This window comes from Colossoma macropomum, unplaced genomic scaffold (genome assembly GCF_904425465.1).
Source record: "Colossoma macropomum unplaced genomic scaffold, Colossoma_macropomum, whole genome shotgun sequence".
Lineage (NCBI taxonomy): Eukaryota > Metazoa > Chordata > Actinopteri > Characiformes > Serrasalmidae > Colossoma > Colossoma macropomum.
The window spans coordinates 40,248-67,500 of NW_023494872.1; the positions used below are offsets into that span (position 1 = coordinate 40,248).

The window sequence follows — 27,253 nt, forward strand, 5'->3', positions numbered from 1 at the left end:
GCTAGTGCCAAGCTAACAGTGGTGAAACCCGAAGCCTGGAGTTATAAATATGGTTTATATGAAATTGCAGGTTGTGAAGGATCTGTTTGAAAGTGGTTTCCATGGAGATTAGCGGTGTTATGAATAATACATCAGTTCTGTTTGACACTAGCAGGTATAGCGCTGATGCTAACCTGGAGGAGGGCAAAATACACATAACTATTACTGGAGAATATGAAGGTTTTCTTACGGACCTGTAAGATCCTCACTCATGGACTGAAACAGGTGGCAACAGACGCCCCAGCCCCATCCAGGCCCCGCCCCGGCCCCACCCAGGCCCCGCCCCGGCACCGCCCGGCCCCAGCCAGGCCCCACCCCGGCACCGCCCGGCCCCAGCCGTGCCCTAACATAACATAACCCCACACACACCTCAGATAGGAAACACTGAGATTAGAGAAAGAATGTTATCGAACACACATGCCAGGCACTAGGACCCAGAGAAGTCAGGGGCTCAGGGTCCTTCCCTCTCTCTCTCTCTCTCTCCCTCTCTCTCTCCCCCTCTCTTTCTGTCCCTCTCTCTCGCTGCAGTCACTGCATGTGTGTGTGAGGACAGAATGTTCAGGTTCATCTCTCCTCCATCCTAAACACACACCGGCTTCATCAGCCAGGAGAACCTCCAGAGAGAGAGAGAGAGAGAGAGAGAGAGAGAGAGAGAATCAGAGAGACAGAGAGAGAGAGCGAAAGAGAGAGAGAGAGAGAGAGAGAGAGAGAGAGTCAGAGAAACAGAGAGAGCCTCGGTGCCGCTTCAATGCTGACTGCCTCTGAAGATGAAAACGATGATGATGATGACGGTGATGGTGATGTGCTGAGATCACTGGCTAACAAGGATCATCAAACAGCAGGTACGTGTGTGTGTGTGTGTGTGTGTGTGTGTGTGTGTGTGTGTGTGTTGAGTACACACACTCTCAGAATTAGCATCACTGCTGTAATGGGGGGAGGGGTGAATGGGGAGGAGAGTACCGCACACGCGTGTTTCTGATCATACGGGAGTTTTGAGACAGACTGTGTTTTACAGTCGAATAATATGAACAGAGATTTTGTGAGCAAAGTGAAATTTATACCATTGTAATTGTTACAGTTTAGCCCTGATCCCTGATCTTAATCCCAAAAACCAAACCCTAACACTAAGCATGTATTAAACAACATAAACTGAACTGACTGTAGCCCACAAAATTCAGTCTGAACCGACTGTAGCCCCACAAAATTCAGTCTGAACCGACTGTAGCCCACAAAATTCAGTCTGAACCGACTGTAGCCCACAAAATTCTGTCTGAACCGACTGTAAACCCACAAAATTCTGTCTGAACCGACTGTAGCCCCACAAAATTCTGTCTATCCCGACTGTAAACCCACAAAATTCTGTCTGAACCGACTGTAGCCCCACAAAATTCGGTCTGAATTGACTGTAGCCCACAAAATTCTGTCTGAACCGACTGTAGCCCCACAAAATTCTGTCTGAACCGACTGTAGCCCACAAAATTCTGTCTGAACCGACTGTAGCCCCACAAAATTCTGTCGGAACCGACTGTAGCCCACAAAATTCTGTCTGAACCGACTGTAGCCCACAAAATTCTGTCTGAACCGACTGTAGCCCACAAAATTCTGTCTGAACCCGACTGTTGCCCCACAAAATTCTGTCTGAACCCGACTGCTGCCCCACAAAATTCTGTCTGAACCGACTGTAGCCCTCAAAATTCTGTCTGAACCGACTGTAGCCCACAAAATTCTGTCTGAACCGACTGTAGCCCCACAAAATTCTGTCTGAACCGACTGTTGCCCACAAAATTCTGTCTGAACTCGACTGTAGCCCACAAAATTCTGTCTGAACCGACTGTAGCCCCACAAAATTCTGTCTGAACCGACTGTAGCCCCCAAAATTCTGTCTGAACTGACTGTTGCCCACAAAATTCTGCCTGAACCGACTGTAGCCCCACAAAATTCTGTTTGAACCGACTGTAGCCCACAAAATTCTGTCTGAACCGACTGTAGCCCCACAAAATTCTGTCTGAACCGACTGTTGCCCCACAAAATTCTGTCTGAACCGACTGTAGCCCCCAAAATTCTGTCTGAACCGACTGTTGCCCACAAAATTCTGTCTGAACCCGACTGTTGCCCACAAAATTCTGTCTGAACCGACTGTTGCCCCACAAAATTCTGTCTGAACCGACTGTAGCCCCCAAAATTCTGTCTGAACCGACTGTTGCCCCACAAAATTCTGTCTGAACCGACTGTTGCCCACAAAATTCTGTCTGAACCGACTGTAGCCCACAAAATTCTGTCTGAACCGACTGTTGCCCCACAAAATTCTGTCTGAACCGACTGTTGCCCCACAAATTCTGTCTGAACCGACTGTAGCCCCACAAAATTCTGTCTGAACCGACTGTTGCCCCCAAAATTCTGTCTGAACCGACTGTAGCCCACAAAACTGCAAAGCGAGGTTACCATCTGGGCCACAAGAAACCAAAATGTGAAATATGGACGCTCCCGGATCTCGCCATGTTCCTATACAGTGTGTTTTTAAACTGCTGTGATGTGGTGAGACAGATAAGGATAAAGTCACACAAGCATGTTTATAGACAGATGGACTGACAGACGCCTAGACAGATTAGACTAAACTGGAGTAGACTGTTGATTTATGGCTGTAACTCTGCAGATCAGACTTCTAAAGTCTGTGTAGCTGCGTTTGGGATGAAAGGAATTCAGTTGTTGTAAAGCACACTGATGGCAGGTAGTTCGTTCTGACTTAATTGAAGCCAAACTTTTGTTTGGTTCTCGTGACTGTGATCTGACTGGCTGTTCTTTCTTCTCTCCTCAGGAAATGCTGGCAGTACCAGGCTGATGATGATGAAGATGAAGAGACTCTGCTGTGACCCTGCAAATCTGCAATGTTACTATTTCTTGTGAAGCAGTGACTCTCGTCTCTCTGTGTCTCTGGAGAATGGAAGATGGTCCTGTGAGTGATATCATCTCCACCTTCCCAGCTCCTCTATGGATCCACAGAGGAATTCCTCTCAAATGCCCTCGTGGCTGGCCAATCAGTCTCTCTCAGAGGCACCTGAAGGGGGCGCCATGTCCCAGTCCCTCGCGCTGCTGGCCATGCTGCTCATGGACGTGCTGGCTGTGGCAGGAAATGCAGCGGTCATGTTGGTTATAGCCAGAGCGCCACAGCTCAGGAAGTTTGTGTTTGTGTTCCATCTGTGCCTGGTGGACCTGTTGGCAGCGCTGGTGCTGATGCCCCTGGGCATGATGGGAGTAATGTCTGGTTCTAGCCGGACCTTCCCGGGATCCGAGGCTTTGTGCCGCAGTTACCTGTTCCTGAGCGTATGCCTGGTCAGCGCCGCTATTTTGTCCATCTGTGCCATCAACGTAGAACGCTACTACTACGTACTTCACCCCATGCGCTACGAAGTCCGCATGACCCTGGGCTTGGTGGGTGGGGTTCTGGGCGGCATCTGGACGAAAGCACTCTTGATGTCAGTGCTGCCCCTGCTGGCCTGGGTGCTGCAGGGGGGGCGGGGTCACGTGCTTGAACCCGGAGGGAGTGGGGTCGATGGGGGTGGAGTTAACGTCCCTACCCCAACTCCTCCTGCACACACACATAGACGGTGCTCTCTGCACTGGAGTGGGGGTGGAGCCAACCGGGTGGCATTTATGGTTCTGTTTGCTTTGGTCTACTTTCTGTGCCCCCTGTTGCTGATTTTTGTGGTGTACTGCAGCATGTTTAAGGTGGCGCGGGTCGCAGCCATGCAGCATGGCCCGATGCCGACCTGGACCGAAACCTTGAGGCGCAGGCGCTCTGAATCTCTCAGCAGCCGCTCCACCATGGTAACAAGCTCCGGCTCTGGGTCTAGATCAGGTTCCACAACTGGGACAGGCACCGGTGCCCGCGGGACCCCTCAGCGCCCGTTTGGAGGGGGCAAAGCGGCAGCCATTTTGGTGGCTATGGGTGGGCAGTTCCTGTTCTGCTGGCTGCCGTATTTCTCCTTCCACCTGTACTCGGCGCTAGCATCCCTGCAGCCTGCCTCTCTGGCGCCCCTAGAGGACGTAGTCACCTGGATCGGATACCTGTGCTTCACTTCCAACCCGTTCTTCTACGGCTGCCTAAACCGGCAGATCCGGCAGGAGCTCAGTAAGCACCTCCCGTTCCTGTTCCGCCCGCCGGCCGGGGATGAGCAGGAGCGCCTGCCCAGCCGTGATGGATCCATACAGGAAAACTTCATGCAGTTCCTGCAGGGCACCGGCTGCAACCTGGAGAATCCAGACTCCCAGAATGTCTCCAGTCCCAAGTCTTCCCCCCTCAGACCCTCCCCCCCGCTGCCCCGGTCCCAGCCCATACCCATCGACTTCCGCATTCCGGGACAGATCGCAGAAGAGACCTTGGAGTTTCTGGAGCAGCATCAGATTAAGAACAACCTCATCATTCCAGACAGCTAGGACTGGACTCCATTCCAATGGTCCACTGCAGGTTTTCACTACACACTCAAATTAAAGCGATAGTAATGTAGTTCCCCAGTTTCTCCATTGCAGGAATTTGCAGGAATTCAATTTCTAGCCAAACTATCACTTTAATTGGTTGATATTTTGTAAACCTGCTACAATTAATTTCTCTTTCTGAAAAAATCGTCCCTGAAATGCGGGTCCTGCACGGAGGCACTGAACGATAAATCCTGCCACTTTTATTACTTTAGAATTGTTTGTTTTATCTGAGCTGCTGTTGGTAATAATCTGCGTTAGTTTTGATTAGTTCCCGTTAGTAGTTCAGTGAGCAGCTGGTGGGCTTCTGTGTGTTAAAGCAGACAGAGATTAGGACACGTTCACTGAAGCTCAGTTCAGGGTACATTTTGTCTGGATTAGCTGTAATTTTTGTATTTTGGAATGTATTTTGAGAGTAGTTTGAGTAGCGTTCTGTAAACGTGAGCTGTATTTAATTCTGTATTTGTATAAACATGATTTTAATTAATTATGTTAACAATGTGCTTGCGATGGCAGGTAGAGGGCGCCATAAACAAAGTACAGGAGTCAGTTTATTCCAAAGTTTACAGGCTAACGCGAGCAGAGAGTGTGTGTTACACACAGGGAGCAGAAGTTTGTGTTTCAGTGACCTTTGACCTTTTGGCCTGTAGGGATAGTGTGTTGTTTGGTGCTGTTGATTAACTCTTTTATAAAAGTTACAATAAAAGTGTAACAGATCCCTTTGTGTACATCACCATCCTTTCCATCACACTCACACACACTCACACTCACACACACACACACACACACACACTCACACACACACTCACACTCACACACACACACACTCACACACACACACTCACACTCACACTCACACACACACACACACACACACACTCACACTCACACTCACACACACACACACACACACTCACACTCACACACACACACACACACACACACTCACACACACACACACTCACACACACACACACACACACACACTCACCACTACACACTCACACACACACACACACTCACACACACACACACACTCACACACTCACACACACACACACACACACTCACACACTCACACTCACACACACACACTCACACACACTCACACTCACACTCACACACACACACACACACACACACACACACACTCACACACACACACACCACACTCACACACACACTCACACACACACACCAGCTGAGCCAGTCAAACACACTTTAAACAACATTTAAAAACACCCCAAACAATTTTGGTATTAGGAGTTAAGCTACTATTGGATATCCGGTATTTAGGGGAGGGGTTTAGTGAACGGTGCGCTGTGAATGTGAAGGTGGATAAATTCTGTCATATAAAAATGAAACTGAAAGTCTAGTTTTATTGACAGTATCTGCAGAAAGTAGAGAGTAAAACGTAGAGCGTGTTACTGTGAAATGCAGTGAAGTGAAAGTTAACGTTAAATAAAGGGAAATACTTTGATACACATGTTTACTAAAGTACAGTAATGAAGTACATAGATACTGCCGCACTGCTGATTTCGCTCTGAGAACTGAGCAGCGCTGACAATCCAGTGCTGTGTTCATCTACATTATACAGTGTTTTTGGATGTTTGGATGTTGTACAGAGTGTGCAGTGTATGGAGTGTGCATGGAGCGTGCATTGTGCAGAGTATACTGAGAGTGCAGTGTATATGGAGTGTGCAGTGTGTGGAATGTACTGAGTGTGCAGTGTGGATGGAGTGTGCAGTGTGGATGGAGTCTTCAGTGTGTGGAATGTACTGAGTGTGCAGTGTGTGGAATGCGCAATGTGTGGAATGTATGGAGTCTGTGGAGTGTATGGAGTGTGCCGTGTGGATTGAGTGTACTGAGTGTGCAGTGTGGATGGAGTGTGCAGTGCGTGTAATGCGCAGTGGTTGGAGTGTGCAGTGTATGAAGTGTATAGAGTGTGCAGAGTGTATGGAGTATGCAGTATGTGGAGTGTGCAGTGTGTGCAGTGTGTGGAGTGTATAGAGTGTGCAGTGTGGATGTAGTGTGCAGTTTGTGGAGTTTGCAGTCTGGACGGAGTGCAGTGTGTGGAGTGTATGCAGTGTGGATGCAGTGTGTGGAGTGTGCAGTGTATGGAGTCTGTGGAGTGTACAGAGTGGGTAGTGTGTGGAGTGTGCAGTGTATGGAGTCTGTGGTGTGTGCAGTGTGGATAGAGTGTATGGAGTGTGCAGTGTGGATGGAGTGTGCAGTGTGTGGAGTAGATGGAGTGTGCAGTGTGTGAAGTGTATAGAGTGTGCAGTGTGGATGGAGTGTGCAGTGTGGTGTGGATGGAGTGTGCAGTGTGGATGGAGTGTGTGGTGTGGATAGAGTGTATGGAGTGTGCGGTGTGGATGGAGTGTGTGGTGTGGATAGAGTGTATGGAGTGTGCAGTGTGGATGGAGTGTGCAGTGTGGTGTGGATGGAGTGTGCAGTGTGGATGGAGTGTGTGGTGTGGATAGAGTGTATGGAGTGTGCAGTGTGGATGGAGTGTGTGAAGTGTGCAGTGTGGATAAAGTGTGCAGTGTGTGGAGTGGATGGAGTGTGTGGAGTGTAGCCCCCTCTCTTTTGTCCACACACTCTGGTGGCTCTGGAATCTCCGTTACCATGGAAACCATCAGCAGCGACATTTCACAGGCGGAGGAGGAGTTTATTTCTGGAGTCTAAATACATCCCCTCTCCCCCCCCACCTCTCTCTATCTCTCTCTCTGTCTCACTCTCTCACTCTCTCTCTCTCTCTGTCTCACTCTCTCTATCTCTCTCTCTGTCTCACTCTCTCACTCTCTCTCTCTCTCTCTCTGTCTCACTCTCTCTCACTCTCTCTCTCTCTCTCTGCAGTGTATATATTTAGTATTTTTATTTATTGTTTATATATGTATATACATATAATATATGCAGTGTATAGTATTATGATGTGGTTATATTGGGGTCAGTATAATGAGGTGCAGTAATGAGGTGCAGTACCCCAGCAGCTCCACTAGGTGGGGGTGTGAGTGGAAACTGACTACAGATAAAAGACAGGCAGCTGAAGTATTTACACTGTATTTATTTCACTCTGATTTAGAGAATCACTATATTAATTAATCAGAACAGGTTAGTCATTTACAGATGAACAGAGACGAGCTGTAACTAATATTTTTAAAAATGTACAGTGTTTTTATTGATTTGTACAGTTTCTCGCTGTTAATAATGCAGAACATCGAGCATGAAGATCAGAGGAACCTGCATTTATCAGTCAGGCATTTCACTGCGTTTAACTCTACAGGCAGAACTGTACAGTATTAATGAGGACGAGTCTGTTAAACACACACTTCACTCAGCAGACGCTAAAACATCAGAGTCTGTTTTACACTTCACACTGTTCATGTGACTGACGGATTAATAATCCTACACCGAGGGATTAATAATCCTACACCGAGGGATTAATAATCCTACACCGAGGGATTAATAATCCTACACCGAGGGATTAATAATCCTACAGTGATGGATTAATAATCCTACACCGAGGGATTAATAATCCTACAGTGATGGATTAATAATCCTACACCGATGGATTAATAATCCTACACTGAGGGATTAATAATCCTACACTGATGGATCAATAATCCTACACTGAGGGATTAATAATCCTACACTGAGGGATTAATAATCCTACACTGAGGGATTAATAATCCTACACCGAGGGATTAATAATCCTACACTGAGGGATTAATAATCCTACACCGATGGATTAATAATCCTACACCGAGGGATTAATAATCCTACACTGAGGGATTAATAATCCTACACCGAGGGATTAATAATCCTACACTGATGGATCAATAATCCTACACTGAGGGATTAATAATCCTACACCGAGGGATTAATAATCCTACACTGAGGGATTAATAATCCTACACCGATGGATTAATAATCCTACACTGAGGGATTAATAATCCTACACTGCGTCTCATTTCCACTGTAATCTGCTCCGCACTGCAACAATATCTTAGACTTTTCCTTCCATCACTAACACGCAAACCTGCACTATTTTCCTGATGAATATGTTTCTATATAAATATATTCCCTCTATAGAATGTCTACGTTTGATTTTGTACATTTTCACCCGCAAAATAATTTGCATCTCCGTTTGGATTCAGATTTTATTCCTTCTTTGTTACAAGAACTTTTCTTACATGCTTATTTATTTCACTGTTTTTGTTGAAGATTTACAAATTTAATAGTTTCTTTGATCAGAATGTTTTCAGCTAATTGCGCTCGCGCTAACGCGCTTTAGAAGGAGATGCTTTCGGTGAATTTCATTAGATTTTTGGAATTTGTGTTCAAAGTTCTGAAAAAAACTGAGAGCAGAGGATGTTTTAGCTGTAAACTGTAACTGTAGTCAGCATATCTAATACTTCTCACTGAGACGTCTGTAATAACATTACAAGATTATTTGACCTGTTTATAGATACGCTTCATTTGTTTTATGTAATTGTATCTAGTAAATGTTAATTGTATCGTGATTATAATTGTAGTTATTGTGTCTGAAAATAGCAAAATTATCTGCATTATTTCTCAAAACAAGTAAAATGATCTGCAGATGGAATAAAAAACGCTTTTTTTATGAATAAAACTACACAAAATGTCTAAAAACGGCTTAAATAATCTTAGAATATTCTCTCAGAAATCTCATATTGAGAAATGTTAGACATGCTGAGTGATTTAAGACGTTTTCAGCTGCTCAGATTGTGATTCTCTGCGGTGCACATTCACATCCCTCCTCACTTTAATCCACTCTGCAGGAGAACGTCTTCGTTCTCCGTTTCTGGTGGGCTCTTTGCGGTGGGCGAGTGAAAGTGAGGGAGGATCTGGTTCATTTGTGAAACGCTCTGTTACGCTTTCGTAAACATGGCGTTGCCGTGGTCACAGCTGTCCGCACTCCTTCAGGTTCTTGACGATGATGTCAGTGACAGTGTTGAAGGTGCTCTCGATGTCCTTGGTGTCCACTGCGCAGGTCAGGTGGGTGTAGATGGGCTTTCCTCCTTTATTAGTGTTTAGTTCCTCGAACTGCTGCTTGATGTAGTTGGTGGCGTCTTCGTAAGTGTTGGAACCTGAGCAGAGACGGCAGAGCGGTCAGTTGGCCGATTAAAGCGATAGTTTAGCCAATAATCAAATACTTACTCCAGATTAAATCAATCAGCCAGACGTGTTCGAGGTCTGATGTTCGCTTCTGTTTTTTTAGAAGCTGTTTTTATGAGGCTAATGTAGCTAACAGGTAATGGAAGCCTATACTCCACCAATTAGAGCTAAGCTAACACCACAAAGCTTATATCCCACCAGTTAGCACTGCTAGTCTTGATTATGTGATCTGTGACACCGTACGGCTCACTGTTATCTACAGACGTGGACTGAAGTGAAGCTCGCGGAGCTGTCTGAGACCTAAAAACAGATGATTTAGACGCTGATGCTAATTGGTGGTCGGAGCTGAACCGCTGCTGTAAAATAAAACCAAAGGAGTCGAGTCTACGAACCGCTGTAGTTGGGGAAGCAGGAGCTGAGCGGCACTTTGCTGATCTTCTCCTTGAACAGATCCTTCTTGTTGAGGAAGAGGACGATGGAGGTGCTGGCGAAGAACTTGTGGTTGCAGATGCTGTTGAACAGGTGGAGGCTTTCATGCATCCGGTTCTGTACAGGACAGAGAGAGAGAGGAACCCTGAAGAACCACAGCTCACACCCAGAAATCTAAACTTCTCACATCTGCTGCTCGTTTTCACGACTGCTGGGAGAAACAGGCACAAATTGACGAGCAGCGTTAACCGTCTCTCCTTCCCGTTTAGTTAGCGCAGTGTTCCGCACTCCGATCCGTGATCTGGAACTCCAGTCCAGGTTTTATTTATTTATTTATTTTAATTGCTTACAATCAACAGTGAGTGTTTAAGTGCTGGCGCCCCATCAGATTAACTCTTAATTATGGTTTCATGTTTAGTTGTCATAGGTTTTTTCAAATTTTACAGTTTTAATGCACTGAAACCTCCATCACAGAAGACGAAGAAGAAGAAACAGTGGATCCTTACAGTAGAAACAGAGACGAAGTTGTCATTTTCTTTTTTAGCCTGAACTCACAGACACTGCCGAACAGCCCGTTCGGTAAGCAGCGCAGTGAGTTTCAGCGACTCACACAGGAGCAACAACAAGTTTAATGTTTGTATTTTTTTAATTTGATGTGACTTTTTTGTCTCTAAAACTCTGTGTAAGGCTGTAGGGATTTGTCGCCCCCTTCTGGCTCAAATGGAAATTGTCCTAGATACACTGAGTCAGTAACTGTAATCATGGTTTTAAATCATAAAAAAATCAATATCTGTGACCAAAATGGACCCCTATCTGTGCTTTTGAGCGCTGTTGAATAAGTCGGCCATTTCATCTTAGTGTTGAAGTAGTAAAATGGGATTTCAGAGAGATTTTGAGAGGAATACAAATCCCACAATCCACTCGTAACGTCTTAGTGAACCCAGCAGAGCTGAGTATGAACTGCACAGCGAGTCTCGTTACCAAACAACGTGCAGAGGAACTTTAGCTGACATTAATGGTACCGAACCCCCGTACTCCCCGCGGTATGTGGTCCTAGGTGTGTGTGCTGCAGGTGTGGTTGCTATGGTAACTCACCACCTCTTCGTCCTCTACCAGTGCCATGTCGTAGGAGTTGAGGGCAGCGCAGAAGATGATGCAGGAAACGTCCTCAAAGCAGGTGATCCACTTCTTCCTCTCAGGCCGCTGACCACCTGCATCAAACATCCTGCAGCAACAGAGAGGGTGGAGCATGAAGTGGAGAACACAACGTGGGCTAGAGGGGTATAAATCCTCACAGCAATGTTCAACATCTAGTAAAGAGTAGAGGCTGTTACTGCAGCACAGACTCACTATTAACACCTTCATTTCAGAAGAAACGCTGGAGTCCACAGACCTTCTGGGAAGATATAGTCTGTTACCCAGACCCGATTAAGTCTAAGCCTAGACTAAAAGGAGTCCTCAACTGGGGATTCACCACTGGTGCTGCAATTGAGTCCAACACTAGGCTTAATCCATGTCTGGGTTTAACGTGTTTAACGGAATCGCAGCGTCAGTTCTGTCCAAGCTGTGAGAGAATTCCTCACCTGAAGTTCAGATCTCTGAAGGTGAACTGCTCCTCCACCACGTCAGTGGACTTGACGCGAGCGTGAAGCACGTCCAGGTCGTTGGGGATGTAATCGGCCGCACAGATCCGGTCCAGGTCGGCAAGATAACTGAGCAGATACACATTCATCAGCATCTCAACCTTCAGTTTTGGTCCAAAACAGTAAAAATGCTCATAATCATAATAAAGTTACAGAGTTTCCATTTTTAAAGACTAATTAGCTGTAAAACTAAGTGGAGTTTTCCACTCCACAAAATACCAGAACCTTATAGCAGCAGAAAAATGGAACGGTGGGTCATCGGTCCAGTGCTGAGGCTCCAGTTTTAAAACAGGACCTAATGGCTCTCGAGGGTGTGTTTGGTAAGATTTGCAGCTGAACATAAAGACAGTTTAGCAAATTCTTCACTCTTCTGGGGGATAAAGTCACTAACACTGTCACATCAACGATAAGAGCACCATGGTGTACAGGAGAGCGGAGTGTTGACGTTTTGATTGATATCTTTTAGAATTATTACGTTATAATATTATATTATTACAGCGTTGTAGCTATTTATGCTAGCTGAGGCTCCACAGATGGCAAAAAAAGCTTGTTGCCTTTTATGCTGTGTCAAAATTTCATGATGAACAGACCAACAGAAATGATCCAAAATTGCTTGGAAAAAAATATTTATCCACTTTCTTCTATTAAAATAACGTTTTTTGCCCTGTAAAGTTACTTTTTTGGAAATACGAGGTTTTGTTCCGACAGCAGTGATATGTTGTGTTTTGGATGTTGGTCAACCAGCATGACCAAACTGGGTGACCAGCTAAACCAGCTTAGACCAGCATAGACCAGCATGACACGCTTGCTGGTCTGTGCTGCTTTTTATGAAGGGTTATGTTACCTTAGCGAACTCTTTACGAAGCAACAACTCTATGCTTATGTTTTCACTCTGTAACATAAACGTATAAAAGCCCAGTTTGATTCTTCACCTGATTCTGTGTGAACGAGGTGTTTGAGTTCAGAGCAGTGCAGGGCTTAGCTAAGCTAAACAGCAAGTCAGGTAGCTAGTTAGCCAAATTAGACACTTTAGGGTGACTAATAAACGATTAATAACTGTTATTATGGCGGCTAATTAAAGTCAGTCCTAATGTCGGGGGCTCACTAAGCTGTGGAGTCGCAGAGCTGGTACTCCGCCGATCTCTCTATGGCAGCGTGAAACCCGGAGTCTCTCCACAAACTCCTCAGGATCTCCTCCAGCTCCGAGGGCATCGTCCCGTCCTCCACCGTGTCCGCCAGCTTCTGCAGCTTCTTCCCGTCTTCCTGCACACACGTTAACACAGAGCTCAGCGCTGGATCTGCAGCCTGAGTTCACACACTGATTCCTTTCATCTTCATAATCATGTTACACTGTGACCAAAATTCAAAAGAGTAAACAGTAAACAGACGAGCTCTCCTCTGACAGCGCTGGATCCTCCAGACTGGTGTTGTGTTCTGCTGGTGGGTCGCAGTGGGGGGACGAGTGGGCGGTGAGGGAGCGGGATCTGTATTTCTATGAGAGCTAAAAGACCCACACTTTAAACAGGAAGAGAGAACTTTGTGAAGAACTCCTCATGATTCTGAAACTCACTGTTAAAAGACTAACTGGCTGACTTATCATCTGTTGTCAGCATTTCACAGCGTTAATGCAGTTAATATCCGGGACACTAAGTTTAGGTTATCAAAACACACTGAAGTTTGGCTTCAAACCAACCTACTGTTGATGGAGTTAAGACTTCTCAGTAGGACACTGTTAGACACTGTTAGCTACAGTCAAAGAAACCTTGCTAACGTCAGCTTAGTTGATTCATGTTAAGCTATTTATTTGAAGTTAGCTACCGTTAAGCCTCTGGTAGGAAACAAATGGCCGAGCTACCAATGTTAGTTAGATTAATACGTTATTATTTATGATGAGCATTACTGACAAATCGTTTCTATTCATTTGCTACGAGAAAGCTAGAAACCATCGCGCTAATGTCGAGGCTACAAGCACACTAGCCGACTCAACGCCACAGCCACGAACGGACCTTGACCAATTGGCGTAAAGCTGCTTAAGAAAAGACGCCATGATTGGTGCGCTGGCAGGAACCGCCCCTCGGCAGCTCTGATTGGCTGAGTTTTGGCACAAACGTTCAGACATTTTACAGCGAGCAGGTGTGAAAGTTGAGCTCTGCGGAGCTGAGAGCAGAACTGATTAGTGCGAGTGTTGAAGGTGAAGAGCACCGTTGAGCAGGTTTTCCAGTTGTGAGTGTCTGCAGATGTGAGTTCTGACAGGGAAATGAACTGTTGTGCAGATTTTCAGGTTCTGAATGAAATCAGAGTGTTTTGTTGAGCAAATCTGAAGGTGTTTATCTGCCGCCCTTCATGCTGACAAATACATTCAAGTTCATTATCTGCGCTCAGAGCAGCGCCGTCCTCTCAGACCGGAACATTCCTCTCTCAAACACCAGGATCGTCTCTCAGACATTTTAGCACAAAACTAACTCCATACAGGAGAATCGTATCTGATCTGTAGTGTGTAGTGTATAGTGTAGTGTATAGTGTAGTGTATAGTGTAGTGTTGTGTGCAGTGTGTAGTGTAGTGTGTAGTGTAGTGTGTGGTGTGTAGTGTGTAGTGTGTAGTGTGTGGTGTGTAGTGTAGTGTGTAGTGTAGTGTGTGGTGTGTAGTGTGTAGTGTAGTGTAGTGTGTGGTGTGTAGTGTAGTGTGTAGTGTGTGGTGTGTAGTGTAGTGTGTAGCGTGTAGTGTGTAGCGTGTGGTGTGTAGTGTAGTGTGTAGCGTGTGGTGTGTAGTGTAGTGTGTAGTGTGTGGTGTGTAGTGTAGTGTGTAGCATGTGGTGTGTAGTGTGTAGCGTGTTCTGTGTAGTGTAGTGTGTAGCGTGTGGTGTGTAGTGTGTAGTGTGTGGTGTGTAGTGTAGTGTGTAGCGTGTGGTGTGTAGTGTGTAGCGTGTGGTGTGTAGTGTAGTGTGTAGTGTGTGGTGTGTAGTGTAGTGTGTAGCATGTGGTGTGTAGTGTGTAGCGTGTGGTGTGTAGTGCATTGTGTAGTGTGTGGTGTGTAGTGTGTAGTGTGTGGTGTGTAGTGTAGTGTAGTGTGTAGTGTAGTGTGTAGCATGTGGTGTGTAGTGTAGTGTGTAGTGTGTGGTGTGCAGTGTAGTGTGTAGCATGTGGTGTGTGGTGTGTAGTGTGTAGCGTGTGCTGTGTAGTGTAGTGTGTAGCGTGTGTAGTGTAGTGTGTAGTGTGTGGTGTGTAGTGTAGTGTGTAGCGTGTGGTGTGTAGTGTGTAGCGTGTGGTGTGTAGTGTAGTGTGTAGTGTGTGGTGTGTAGTGTAGTGTGTGGTGTGTAGTGTAGTGTGTAGCATGTGGTGTGTAGTGTGTAGCGTGTGCTGTGTAGTGTAGTGTGTAGCGTGTGGTGTGTAGTGTAGTGTGTAGTGTGTGGTGCGTAGTGTAGTGTGTAGCGTGTTTGTGTGTAGTGTGTAGCGTGTAGTGTGTAGTGTGTAGCGTGTGGTGTGTAGTGTAGTGTGTAGTGTGTGGTGTGTGAGTACTGACGGTTGCTATAGGAGAGTCATATTTGATCTGTAGTGCGTAGTGTATAGTGTAGTGTTGTGTGCAGAGTTGTGTAGTGTGTAGTGTGTAGTGTAGTGTGTGGTGTGTAGTGTAGTGTTGTGTGTAGTGTGTAGTGTGTAGTGTAGTGTTGTGTGTAGTGTGTAGTATAGTGTAGTGTAGTGTGTAGTATAGTGTAGTGTAGTGTGTAGTGTGTAGTGTAGTGTGTAGTGTGTGGTGTGTAGTGTAGTGTAGTGTAGTGTGTGGTGTGTAGTGTAGTGTGTAGCGTGTGGTGTGTAGTGTAGTGTGTGGTGTGTAGTGTGTAGTGTGTGGTGTGTAGTGTAGTGTGTGGTGTGTAGTGTGTAGTGTGTGGTGTGTAGTGTAGTGTGTGGTGTGTGGTGTGTAGTGTAGTGTGTAGTGTGTGGTGTGTAGTGTGTAGTGTGTAGTGTGTGGTGTGTAGTGTGTGGTGTGTAGTGTAGTGTGTGGTGTGTAGTGTGTAGTGTAGTGTGTAGTGTGTGGTGTGTAGTGTGTAGTGTGTAGTGTGTGGTGTGTGTGGTGTGTAGTGTGTAGTGTGTGGTGTGTAGTGTAGTGTGTAGTGTGTAGTGTGTGGTGTGTGGTGTGTAGTGTAGTGTGTGGTGTGTGGTGTGTAGTGTGTAGTGTGTGGTGTGTAGTGTGTAGTGTGTAGTGTGTGGTGTGTAGTGTAGTGTGTGGTGTGTAGTGTGTAGTGTGTAGTGTAGTGTGTGGTGTGTAGTGTGTAGTGTGTGGTGTGTAGTGTGGTGTGTAGTGTGTGGTGTGTAGTGTAGTGTGTAGTGTGTGGTGTGTAGTGTGTAGTGTGTGGTGTGTAGTGTAGTGTGTGGTGTGTAGTGTGTAGTGTGTAGTGTGTAGTGTGTGGTGTAGTGTGTAGTGTGTGGTGTGTAGTGTAGTGTGTAGTGTGTGGTGTGTAGTGTAGTGTGTAGTGTGTGGTGTGTAGTGTGTGGTGTGTAGTGTAGTGTGTGGTGTGTAGTGTGTGGTGTGTGGTGTGTAGTGTAGTGTGTAGTGTGTAGTGTGTAGTGTGTGGTGTGTAGTGTAGTGTGTGGTGTGTAGTGTGTAGTGTGTGGTGTGTAGTGTAGTGTGTGGTGTGTAGTGTAGTGTGTGGTGTGTAGTGTGTAGTGTGTGGTGTGTAGTGTAGTGTGTAGTGTGTAGTGTGTGGTGTGTAGTGTAGTGTGTGGTGTGTGGTGTGTGGTGTGTAGTGTGTGGTGTGTAGTGTAGTGTGTGGTGTGTGGTGTGTGGTGTGTGATTACTGACGGTTGCCGTGGGAGAGTCATATTTGATCTGTAGTGCGTAGTGTATAGTGTAGTGTTGTGTGTAGTGTAGTGTGCAGTGTGTAGTGTAGTGTGTAGTGTGTGGTGTGTAGTGTAGTGTGTAGGGTGTAGTGTATAGTGTAGTGTGTAGTGTAGTGTAGTGTGTAGTGTAGTGTAGTGTGTAGTGTGTGGTGTGGTGTGTAGTGTAGTGTGTAGGGTGTAGTGTGTAGTGTAGTGTAGTGTGTAGTGTGTGGTGTGTAGTGTAGTGTGTAGGGTGTAGTGTGTAGTGTAGTGTGTAGTGTAGTGTAGTGTGTGGTGTGTAGTGTAGTGTGTGGTGTGTGAGTACTGATGGTTGCTATGGGAGAGTCATATTTGATCTGTAGTGCGTAGTATATTGTGTAGCATGTAGTGTGTAGTGTGTAGTGTGTAGTGTTGTGTGTAGTGTGTAGTGTAGTGTGGTGTAGTGTAGTGTGTAGTGTAGTGTGTAGTGTGTGGTGTGTAGTGTGTGGTGTGTAGTGTAGTGTAGTGTAGTGTGTGGTGTGTAGTGTAGTGTGTAGCGTGTGGTGTGTAGTGTAGTGTGTGGTGTGTAGTGTAGTGTGTAGTGTGTGGTGTGTAGTGTAGTGTGTAGTGTGTGGTGTGTGGTGTGTGATTACTGACGGTTGCCGTGGGAGAGTCATATTTGATCTGTAGTGCGTAGTGTATAGTGTAGTGTTGTGTGTAGTGTTGTGTGCAGTGTGTAGTGTAGTGTGTAGTGTAGTGTGTAGTGTGTGGTGTGTAGTGTGTGGTGTGTAGTGTAGTGTGTGGTGTGTGGTGTGTGGTGTGTGATACTGACGGTTGCCGTGGGAGAGTCATATTTGATCTGTAGTGCGTAGTGTATAGTGTAGTGTTGTGTGTAGTGTTGTGTGCAGTGTGTAGTGTAGTGTAGTGTGTAGTGTGTGGTGTGTAGTGTAGTGTGTAGGGTGTAGTGTATAGTGCAGTGTGTAGTGTAGTGTGTAGTGTAGTGTTGTGTGTAGTGTAGTGTGTAGTGTGTAGTGTAGTGTGTGGTGTGTAGTGTGTAGTGTAGTGTGTAGTGTAGTGTGTAGTGTAGTGTTGTGTGTAGTGTGTAGTGTAGTGTGTAGGGTGTAGTGTAGTGTGTGGTGTGTAGTGTAGTGTAGTGTGTAGTGTAGTGTGTGGTGTGTAGTGTGTGGTGTGTGGTGTGTAGTGTAGTGCGTAGTGTGTAGTGTAGTGTAGTGTGTAGTGTAGTGTGTAGTGTAGTGCGTAGTGTGTAGTGTAGTGTAGTGTGTAGTGTAGTGTGTGGTGTGTAGTGTGTGGTGTGTGGTGTGTGGTGTGTAGTGTGTGGTGTGTGGTGTGTAGTGTGTAGTGTGTGGTGTGTGGTGTGTAGTGTAGTGTGTAGCGTGTGTAGTGTAGTGTAGTGTGTAGTGTAGTGTGTGGTGTGTAGTGTGTGGTGTGTGGTGTGTAGTGTGTAGTGTGTAGTGTGTGGTGTGTGGTGTAGTGTGTGGTGTGTAGTGTAGTGTAGTGTGTAGTGTGTAGTGTAGTGTGTAGTGTGTAGTGTAGTGTGTAGTGTGTAGTGTGTAGTGTAGTGTGTGGTGTGTAGTGTGTGGTGTGTAGTGTGTAGTGTGTAGTGTGTGGTGTGTGGTGTAGTGTGTGGTGTGTAGTGTAGTGTAGTGTGTAGTGTAGTGTGTAGTGTGTAGTGTGTAGTGTAGTGTGTAGTGTGTAGTGTGTGGTGTGTGGTGTAGTGTGTGGTGTGTAGTGTAGTGTAGTGTGTAGTGTAGTGTGTAGTGTAGTGTGTAGTGTGTAGTGTAGTGTGTAGTGTGTAGTGTAGTGTGTGGTGTGTAGTGTGTGGTGTGTGGTGTGTAGTGTGTAGTGTGTAGTGTGTGGTGTGTGGTGTAGTGTGTGGTGTGTAGTGTAGTGTAGTGTGTAGTGTAGTGTGTAGTGTGTAGTGTGTAGTGTAGTGTGTAGTGTGTAGTGTAGTGTGTGGTGTGTAGTGTGTGGTGTGTGGTGTGTGAGTACTCACGGTTGCCGTGGGAGAGTCATATTTGATCTGTAGTTGCTCCATCCCGCTGGTGACGGACAGTGACGACTGCAGGATGTTCCTGTAAATCACCGCCCTGAACTCCAGCTGCTCTTCTTTACTGAATCCACCATGATACAGGATCCTGCACACACACACACACACACACACACAAACACACACACACACACACACACACACTTCGGTGTCAGTGAGAGTAATGGTCAGTCTCAGAGTCCGGTCAGTGTTCCATTTCTCCCGTTTATCAAACATGCTTCAGAGTGAAACAATAAGATCAAAAAATGAAAACATAAGAAAAAATAGTAATAAAATTAAAATAAACATAGAAGATTAACTTTAACTCAAAGCCAAATCACAACGTCTTAAAGATGTTTTTAACAGTGGTGTCAAAGTTAATGGCACAGCAAAACCATAAATTAAGTTTTTTACACCGTTAATATATTTTTGTAGTTTGACCCCTCAAAACAATCCGTAGTTGCAGGCTGAAGTCCAGCTGCAGCTGCTGAATGTAGTTTGTTGTACACTGTTGCTCTGCTGTAGTTCTCTCATCCATTTATAACTTTCCAAGGGCTTTGATTAAGTTTCTCCAGCTGCCGCCATTCTGTGAATTTGTTTATCACCGAAGAACATCGAGTCTGAAGTGTCATTAACAAGTAAATCGCAGTGCTGCTGCAATATGAGTAATATCAGTGAGATCAGTGAGATCAGTGAGATCAGTATTAGCAGTAATTTCAGTATTAGCAGTATTAGCAGTACATTAGCGCTGGAGAACCTTCAGCTCCTTCAGCAGACGTCAGTGGACAGAACTCACAGGAGCATTATGGACAAATCAGTCAGCAGCAAACTAAGAAAAACCCCACTGTCTACAGTTTTTGGAGCATTTCAGACGATGTTTCTTACAATGTTCAAACATCCACACCGAGAGAACCAGAGTTCTTATACTCACTTCATCTGCTTCATGATGGTGCTCTTACCAGCCTCTGCAGCACCTGTTCACAGAACAGCACATCACTTTCCCTTTCACTCCAACACACACATTCATCATACACTGACACCGATTAACACTAATGACACTAATTTTCAAATGGATCTGATAAACACACTTACATACAGTTCTTTCTGTCTGTGTGTAATATTTCCCCATACATTTTAAAATAAATGCGTTTTAAATATTCTGAAATACATTTTAGTGTTTGAAGTGTATTTGAAATATATTAAATACATGTCTGTATATTTTTTTTCTTATGGGATCTGAGAAAACAAACTGTGAATCTGACCTGCTGACCTGCTGGACTCTAAATAAACCAGAACAGCCTTTTATACTTAGACCAAACTGCTGGACTGAGGAATCTGACCTGTAGTGACCGCCCACAGGCAGCCGCGTATCGCCACTAAACTCGGCCTTTACTGAAATATCTGGATTATAACGTCTTCGTGTTTCCAGCGTAAACACTGCTAAACCCCTAAACTGATCTAATGAGCTCAGCACTCTGCGCTTCACTGCTGAGGCTTAAACCGCTCGCCTGGGTTTAACGCTGTGACGTAATGACCAGAGGATCAGGATTCACCCTCAGAACAGACTCAGGAAAGGACAATCCAACTCTACAGGGCTATAAAACAATAATAATAACAGTAATAGTCTGAATATGTTGGGGCTCTAAAGTGACAGTCTGCCCCACCCAGGCATAAAAAACAGGGTTCAAACTAAACCGGCCAATAGATTTATTACATTTAGGGCTGATGTCGAAAGCTGATATTTTTCATATACACACACCAAAAAATGATGCCTAATCAAGTGAAAACATGCAGTCAATACATCTAATAATTCTCAGTGTGAGGTTCTTCTAAGAATGAATAATTATTGACATACAAATAATGAATAATTTGCAAATAAAGTCATTTACACTGTATGTTTACATGCCTTTCCTGGGGTTTCTCTCGCCATTGACGTCTTTCTGCTAATATACTGAATGAAGCGATCAGCAACAAACAAAACAAACAAACAAATAAACAAAACAGCGAACTGGTGGGGCTTTTCGGAGCTCGGCTGGACTAACACTGCTCTTACTGTTTATAAGCCCTGCTAGCCTAAACCAGTATTTAAAACCAGCCTGTACTCCTGACGCTCTGTGGAATGATGTTCAGGAGCTCCGTGAGACACTGATCTTCCACCAGCTGAGCTGTAAGAGACGCTGGAGTGAGCAGCTCAGCTGAGTGGAGCGGCGATGGTGGTTCAGCAGATCAGTGAGATCGAGGAACCGGCTGAGGAATTATAACCCTCCAATCCTTTTTAGATTTTTAGCAGATTTAACCAGATTACCAGAGAAGCAGCAAAGCCCCCTTGAAAAGGAAAAGAGTCTCCCAGCTTGCTGTCAGGTGGAGTTTATAACCAGCCGCAGAGACGCTGACCAGCTGACCGCCTTAATCACCTCATACTGACCCTGCACGGCTAACCTGCTCTAAAGAAGCACGCTCTTAAAAAGACGGTTCCTCAAGGGATCTTTAGTAAAGACTATATAGAACCATGAACACTAAAACAAACATCTGCATGGAGAAATGGTTCTTCAGACTGATGGAGAATGTTCTGTTCAACAAAGCACCAAAGAAGTTCTTCTGTTTTTACAAGACTGACATCTTAATAGCAGAACTCTTTTTGGTGCTACATAGAACAACACATTCTCCATCAGTCCGAAGAACCATTTCACCATGCAGAGAACCATTTTCTTTGAGTGTTCATGGTTCTACATATATATATATATATATATATATATATATATACATATATATATATATATATATATATATATATATATATATGTATATATATAAAGTGAAATAATGGAGTCAATATGTCTAATAATTGTTCTAACAATACTGTAAGATTATTAAAATTTCACTTGTTTAAAGTAATTTTATCTGATAAAAGTTTCTTATTTCATTGGCAGATAATTTTACCAGTTTTAAACATTGTTTCTTGAAATTTGCCAATAAAATCACACTTTTACTAGATAAAATTGCTTCAAACAGGCAAAAATGTTTAGAAACAGGTTGAATAATCTTATAATATTCTTACAACAGCCTCATAATGAGAAATATTAATATTATTAAACATTAATAAACATTAATAAAGTGCAGAAATGTGGTGCAGGTCTACCTGATAGTCATGAACGCAGTGAAATGAGTAAAACGCAGGTATGTTAGAGTGTTTTAGTGTTTCAGTGTCACCTGAACATTCTGCTCTACTGGAGTTCAGTAAACACATCAGTCTGAAATATCAGTCTAATATAAATTCCACATGATACTGATTATTTTCTTTACGCAATTACCTGACGATACCAATATGACTATGACATCATTGTGCATCACTAATATTATTAGTTGCAGACAAGCATTGAGCAAGAAAGGTATAAAAAATGTTATACCAGAAAAAATTACTGACATGAAAAGTGTATATTTATAGTAACTGTATAGACTCTGACTTCTTACTTTTACAGAAGCTCCAGTTCCCTGAACTTTACAAAATGAAGCACTGTTTTTATTTAGTAATAATATCTGGGCTGGACTGTGATTACAGTAAACTCATACTCACAGTTAGAAACAGAAATAGAACTCATAAATTCATAAATCATCAAAAGAAGAAGACAAAGAAGATGATTAACACTGTAATTTGAATCATTTGTAATAAGAACAGCAGAAGGTTTTTAATTAAACACGTCCGATTAACTAACTTTCTCTGTGTCACAGATTTCATACTAAATCTGGGTACGTCAGTTCAGCTGGTCTGGGTTTGTGAATAAGATTCACTATTTTATCAAAATCTGGTTTCATGTATGTCGAAAAGTTCTTTTGTTTTCCAAAGTAAGTGGGGTGTTAGAACTAAAGTGTCGCCAGAAAATGTTAAGTTTAAAATTTTAAGTCTACTTAAACTTATGTTGTGTAGCTCCTTACCTAGCAACAGGACTTTGATGCTTTTTTCGGTCGACCCCATGGTTTTCGACAGACAGAGGGACAGATGGATGGACGGATGGATGAATGGACGGAGTGCCTGACAGAGTGAGCAGGTAGAAAACTACAAGTCTTTCCTCTAAACTTCTGCTGAAACCTGACTGTAAACTCCACCCCGATCTCCAAACCCCTCCTCCACTTCTGAGTCCCACCATTCAGGCTTTCGCAGGCATCTTCATTGTCATGGTAACCTCAGAATCCGATTAGGCAGAGCTCCATAAGGAGAGAGTCTAAAAGCACAGGGACTTACAGCGAGGCTAAAAATACTAAAAGGTTAAAAAGGATTTCAGAAGAATCCCCTTTGGTGCTGTAATTCAGGTGAACTGTGGGGGTTTAATCTGTGTCTGTTTGCAGGATCCAGTTTCCAGGACGTCACACCCAGCCGCCCCCGCAGGGCAGGACTGCATCTTCCACTGAACTCTGGTATCGGGACACGGCTCTGGCTCGGAAGTGCAATGCCCCTGTTCCCCTGTATCCCCTGGTGCCCCCTAAACCATCTGGACCCCCTGTAATCCTGTAACACCGTACTCCCTATCAGTTCCCCATTCCCCCGTTCCCTGTACATACCCTGTATTGCCTGTACTCCTTGTACTCCCCATTCCTTTTGCACCTGTGGTGCTCCTGTAAAAATCAAATCATATCAAATCCAATCACATTTATTGTCACATCACATTTACACAGGTGGAAGGTGAGTGAAAATCTTAGGTGCGTAGCCCCCTTTTTTATTTAAATACAATTTAAATACAATATATATATATATATATATATATATATATATGAAGAAAAAAAGAAATATATACACACCGACTCTGAATATACACATATACACAATATACAATGTACAGTTATACAGTAATACGTTATGAAATAAGACTACGTGCAGTTAGTCTGAGGTAGATAATAAATGAGATGCAGGTACACAGGGATAGAACACTGATACAGAAATCTTCCAGGTTAATCAAGATATGGATTGAAGATGTACAAGATGTCAGTCTATGTGTGTAAGTACAGATTTGCTAGATTGAAGGTGCAGAAGATCAGAGTGAGTCTGATGAGATGTGGATGAGGTGGTGATTGTCCATGGAGATGATGATTCAGAGGTGCAGTGACCGGCATATAGACCAATACACCAGCACTACTGGCTGTTCAGCAGCCTGATGGCCTGGGGGAAGAAACTGTCTCGGAACCGGCTGGTTCTGGACTTCATGCTTCTGTACCTCCTCCCGCTTGGCAGCTATGAGAACAGACAGTGGCTCGGGTGGGTGGAGTCCTTTAGAATCCTCTTGGTCTTCCTCGGGCAGCGGCTGGTGTATAAATCCAGGAGGTTTGGGAGCTGGACCCCGGTGATGTGCTGGGCTGTCTGCACCACCCTCTGCACAGCTTTCCGCTCAATGGCAGTGCAGTTTCTGTACCAGGTGGTGATTGAGCTGTTAGAATGATCTCCACAGTGTGCGTGTAAAATGTTCTGAGGATGTGGGGGTTCATGCCAAACCTCTTCAGCTGCCTGAGGTAGAAGAGGCGAGATGTGTTCGCTCCATGTCAGTTCCTCTGAGATGTGAACACCGAGGAGCTTGAAGCTGCTGACCCTCTACTGTGGCTCCGTTGATGGTGATGGGGGTGTGCACTTTCTCTTGCTTCCTGAAGTCCACTATGAGCTCCTTGGTCTTGTTGACATTGAGAGAGAGGCACCAGTGTGTCAGGAATCTGACCTCCTCTCTGTAGGCCTCCTCGTTGTCATTGGAGATCAGGCCCACAATCGTGGTGTCATCTGCAAATTTGATGATGACACTGGAGCTGTGTCTGGCTGAGCAGTCGTGGGTGTTCAGGGAATACAAGAGAGGGCTGAGCACACAGCCCTGAGGAGCTCCGGTGTTAAGGGTCAGCGAGGAGGAGGTGATGCTGCCCATCCTTACCACCTGGCGTCGGACTGTCAGGAAGTTCAGAATCCAGGTGCACAGAGAACTGTTCAGACCCAGAACCCGAAGGCACGATGGTGTTGAATGCTAAGCTGTAGTCCACAAACAGCATTCTCACATACGTGTTCTTTTTGTCCAGATGGGAGAGGGCAGTGTGTAGAGTCCAGGCTATTGCGTCATCAGTGGATCTGTTCTGTCAGCAAACTGCAGTGGGTCCAGAGTGGCAGGTAGTGGTGTTGAACTGTGACTCCACTTTAGCCCTGTACTCACGTTTGGCTGCTCTTACGGATTTACGCAGAGCATAGCTGGCTTTTTATACTCATCCGTGTTTCCTGATTTAAAGCAGCGGTACGCGCGTTCAGAGCTGCATGGACCTCAAAGTTGAGCCATGGCCTCTGATTGGGGTAAACATGAACTTTCTGAAGAACCCGGTAACTGAGTCTGTGTATTTGTCAATGTTATTGTTTGTTGCCTCACGGAACATCTCCCAGTCTGCTCCATCAAAACAGTCCTGGAGCGCAGAATCTGATTGGTCCGACTAGCGGTAGACCTCTCTGATGGTGGGCGGTACCGTTTTCAGCTTCTGCCTATAGGTGGGCAGGAGCAGAATGGAGAGATGATCCAATTTGCCAAACGGAGGTTGGGGGAGGGCTTTGTACGCCTCACGGAAAGGGGGAGTAGCAGTGGTCCAGCGTGCATGATTTTTGTGTGCTGCATGAAATGTGTTGGAAGTACTTTGGGGCGACTTCCCTAAAGTTTGCTTTGTTGAAGTCCCTAACAACAATGGAGGCGGCCTCCGAGCACGTAGTCTCCTGCCAGTTACCAGCCTCATACAGTTTCCTGAGCGCCAGGTCTGTATCAGCCTGTGGTGGGATGTACACTGCGGTGACAATGACACCTGAAATCTCTCTTGGCAGCCACAGCAGTCTGCACGAGATGATTAGATATTCCAGGTCTGGGGAGCAGAAAGACTCGATAAGGTGTACATTACTCTGATCACACCAAGCATTTTTCATCATAAAACATACACCTCCCCCTTTGCTCTTCCCGGAGAGGTCCTTTGTTCCGCCCGCGCGGTGCACAGAGAAGCCTGCAGGCTCAGTGACCTCGTTGGGAGGTCTCCGCTGATAGCCAGGTCTCAGTGAGGCAGATTATAGCGCAGTCCCGTGTTTCTTGCTGGAAAGAGATTTGTGCCCCGAGTTCACTGATTTTGTTGTCCAGGGACTGCATGTTTGCCAGTAATATGCTGGAGAGTGGGGGTGATTAGCACGCCGTCTCAGCCTGACTCTCCTGCCTCTTTTTCAATGTCTGTAGCGTTTCCTCGGCCGGTCGGCCCAGATGAATGGAGCCTCTTTGAGGTTCCCAAACACTGGATCTGTGTTCAGGAACTCGAAGTCTGGTTTTCGGCGAGTGATCGTCGATCTGATTTCCAGAAGTGCTGGCAACATTTAGTGCAAAAGTAGTTAATAAAAACAAAATTAACCAAAAACGAACAGGAGTGAGGGGAGCTCGCAACACTGCAGCCATGCTCAGCACCATCTTGGATATAACTGTAATCCCTGCACCCAATTTATCTCCTGTACCTGCAGTGGGCACCTCCTGTTACCTCTTACTGAATGTACACCCTGCACCTCCTGAATCTTCCGTATCCCGTTTGGCCATAACTGCTGTGCTCTATGTAACACAGACACATGTATCCGCTGTTCCACTGTTCCTGCTTTATCTACTGTTCCACGGTTCCACTGTTCCCCTGTACCTGCTGTATCCACTGTTCCACAGTTCCTGCTTTATCCACTGTTCCACTGTTCCTGCTGTATCCGCTGCTCCACTGTTCCTGCTTTATCCACTGTTCCACTGTTCCTGCTGTATCCGCTGTTCCACTGTTCCTGCTTTATCCACTGTTCCACTGTTCCTGCTGTATCCGCTGTTCCACTGTTCCTGCTTTATCCACTGTTCCACTGTTCCTGCTGTATCCGCTGTTCCACTGTTCCTGCTGTATCCACTGTTCCACTGTTCCTGCTGTATCCGCTGTTCCACTGTTCCTGCTGTATCCACTGTTCCACTGTTCCTGCTGTATCCGCTGTTCCACTGTTCCTGCTGTATCCACTGTTCCACTGTTCCTGCTGTATCCACTGTTCCACTGTTCCTGCTTTATCCACTGTTCCACTGTTCCTGCTGTATCCGCTGTCCGGCCCTTTTAATATTAAACTTTCTCACATTTTCACATTAATCTGAAGACCAAACCTCAGACATGTCAATTCAAGAAACAGCAAACAATGTAACTGTGGTGTCTTTTTCACACTATATAAACCCTCCTGAGGCAGAAAAGACTGACGATGAAATGATGCACCAAAACTGACCTCAGAACTGATCATAAACCGCTCTGACTCAGTTCTCCACCTGCGCTCTGTTCACTTCACAAATCCAGTGGAAAACATTTACATACAGACTAAACACAAAAAACTTTGAAATTATGAACTGATTGATAATTGATAGATTATGGACAAACCTTGATTGATAACTGGTAAGTTGTAGGTTAACCAATCCCTGTTTGCATGAATGGAACAGTAATCAGCAGTAACGTGTTAATAATTTATGAATTTTGAATTACAGCGTGTCAAAGGTCAGTGTGCTGTTATGACACTGTCAGCGTGAGAAACTGTGGAGGGAAATAACTGGCAGAGATTCAGAGGCTGAACTTGGATCCATAAAGCTCCATTAAAATAATCTTCTAAAATCTAAATGTTCTCACTGTAACGTTTCTCCTCAGTAATGAAGCT

The 27,253-nt window shown here is 45.1% G+C and overlaps 2 protein-coding genes across 2 annotated transcripts; one reads left to right on the forward strand and one right to left on the reverse strand.

Annotated features, from left to right (window-relative positions):
* The first annotated feature begins 565 nt into the window (after nucleotides 1-565).
* LOC118800353 (G-protein coupled receptor 61-like) lies at nucleotides 566-5,231 on the forward strand. The gene is made up of 2 exons (XM_036560553.1): nucleotides 566-881; nucleotides 2,855-5,231. The coding sequence occupies exon 2, from the start codon at nucleotides 3,028-3,030 to the stop codon at nucleotides 4,471-4,473; it is 1,446 nt and encodes a 481-aa protein (XP_036416446.1). The 5' UTR covers nucleotides 566-881; nucleotides 2,855-3,027; the 3' UTR covers nucleotides 4,474-5,231.
* A 4,207-nt stretch (nucleotides 5,232-9,438) lies between these two features.
* LOC118800350 (guanine nucleotide-binding protein G(t) subunit alpha-3-like) lies at nucleotides 9,439-19,570 on the reverse strand. Its single transcript, XM_036560550.1, has 7 exons — nucleotides 19,499-19,570; nucleotides 18,535-18,676; nucleotides 12,832-12,989; nucleotides 11,667-11,795; nucleotides 11,179-11,308; nucleotides 10,047-10,200; nucleotides 9,439-9,626 (listed from the first exon to the last, which is right to left on the reverse strand). Exons 1-7 carry the CDS (start codon nucleotides 19,510-19,512, stop codon nucleotides 9,439-9,441), a joined length of 915 nt encoding a protein of 304 aa, XP_036416443.1. The 5' UTR covers nucleotides 19,513-19,570.
* Between the last annotated feature and the right edge of the window lie 7,683 nt (nucleotides 19,571-27,253).

Excerpts from the sequence above, each read along its gene's own strand:
- LOC118800350 (XM_036560550.1), bottom strand. Across the intron at positions 12,990-18,534 it reads ATGACTCTCCCACGGCAACC|GAAGACGGGAAGAAGCTGCA; the intron begins GTGAGTACTCAC and ends ACGTGTGTGCAG. Across the intron at positions 9,627-10,046 it reads CTGCTTCCCCAACTACAGCG|GTTCCAACACTTACGAAGAC; the intron begins GTTCGTAGACTC and ends GTCTCTGCTCAG.
- LOC118800353 (XM_036560553.1), top strand. The coding sequence starts at position 3,028 with ATGGATCCACAGAGGAATTCCTCTCAAATGCCCTCGTGGCTGGCCAAT.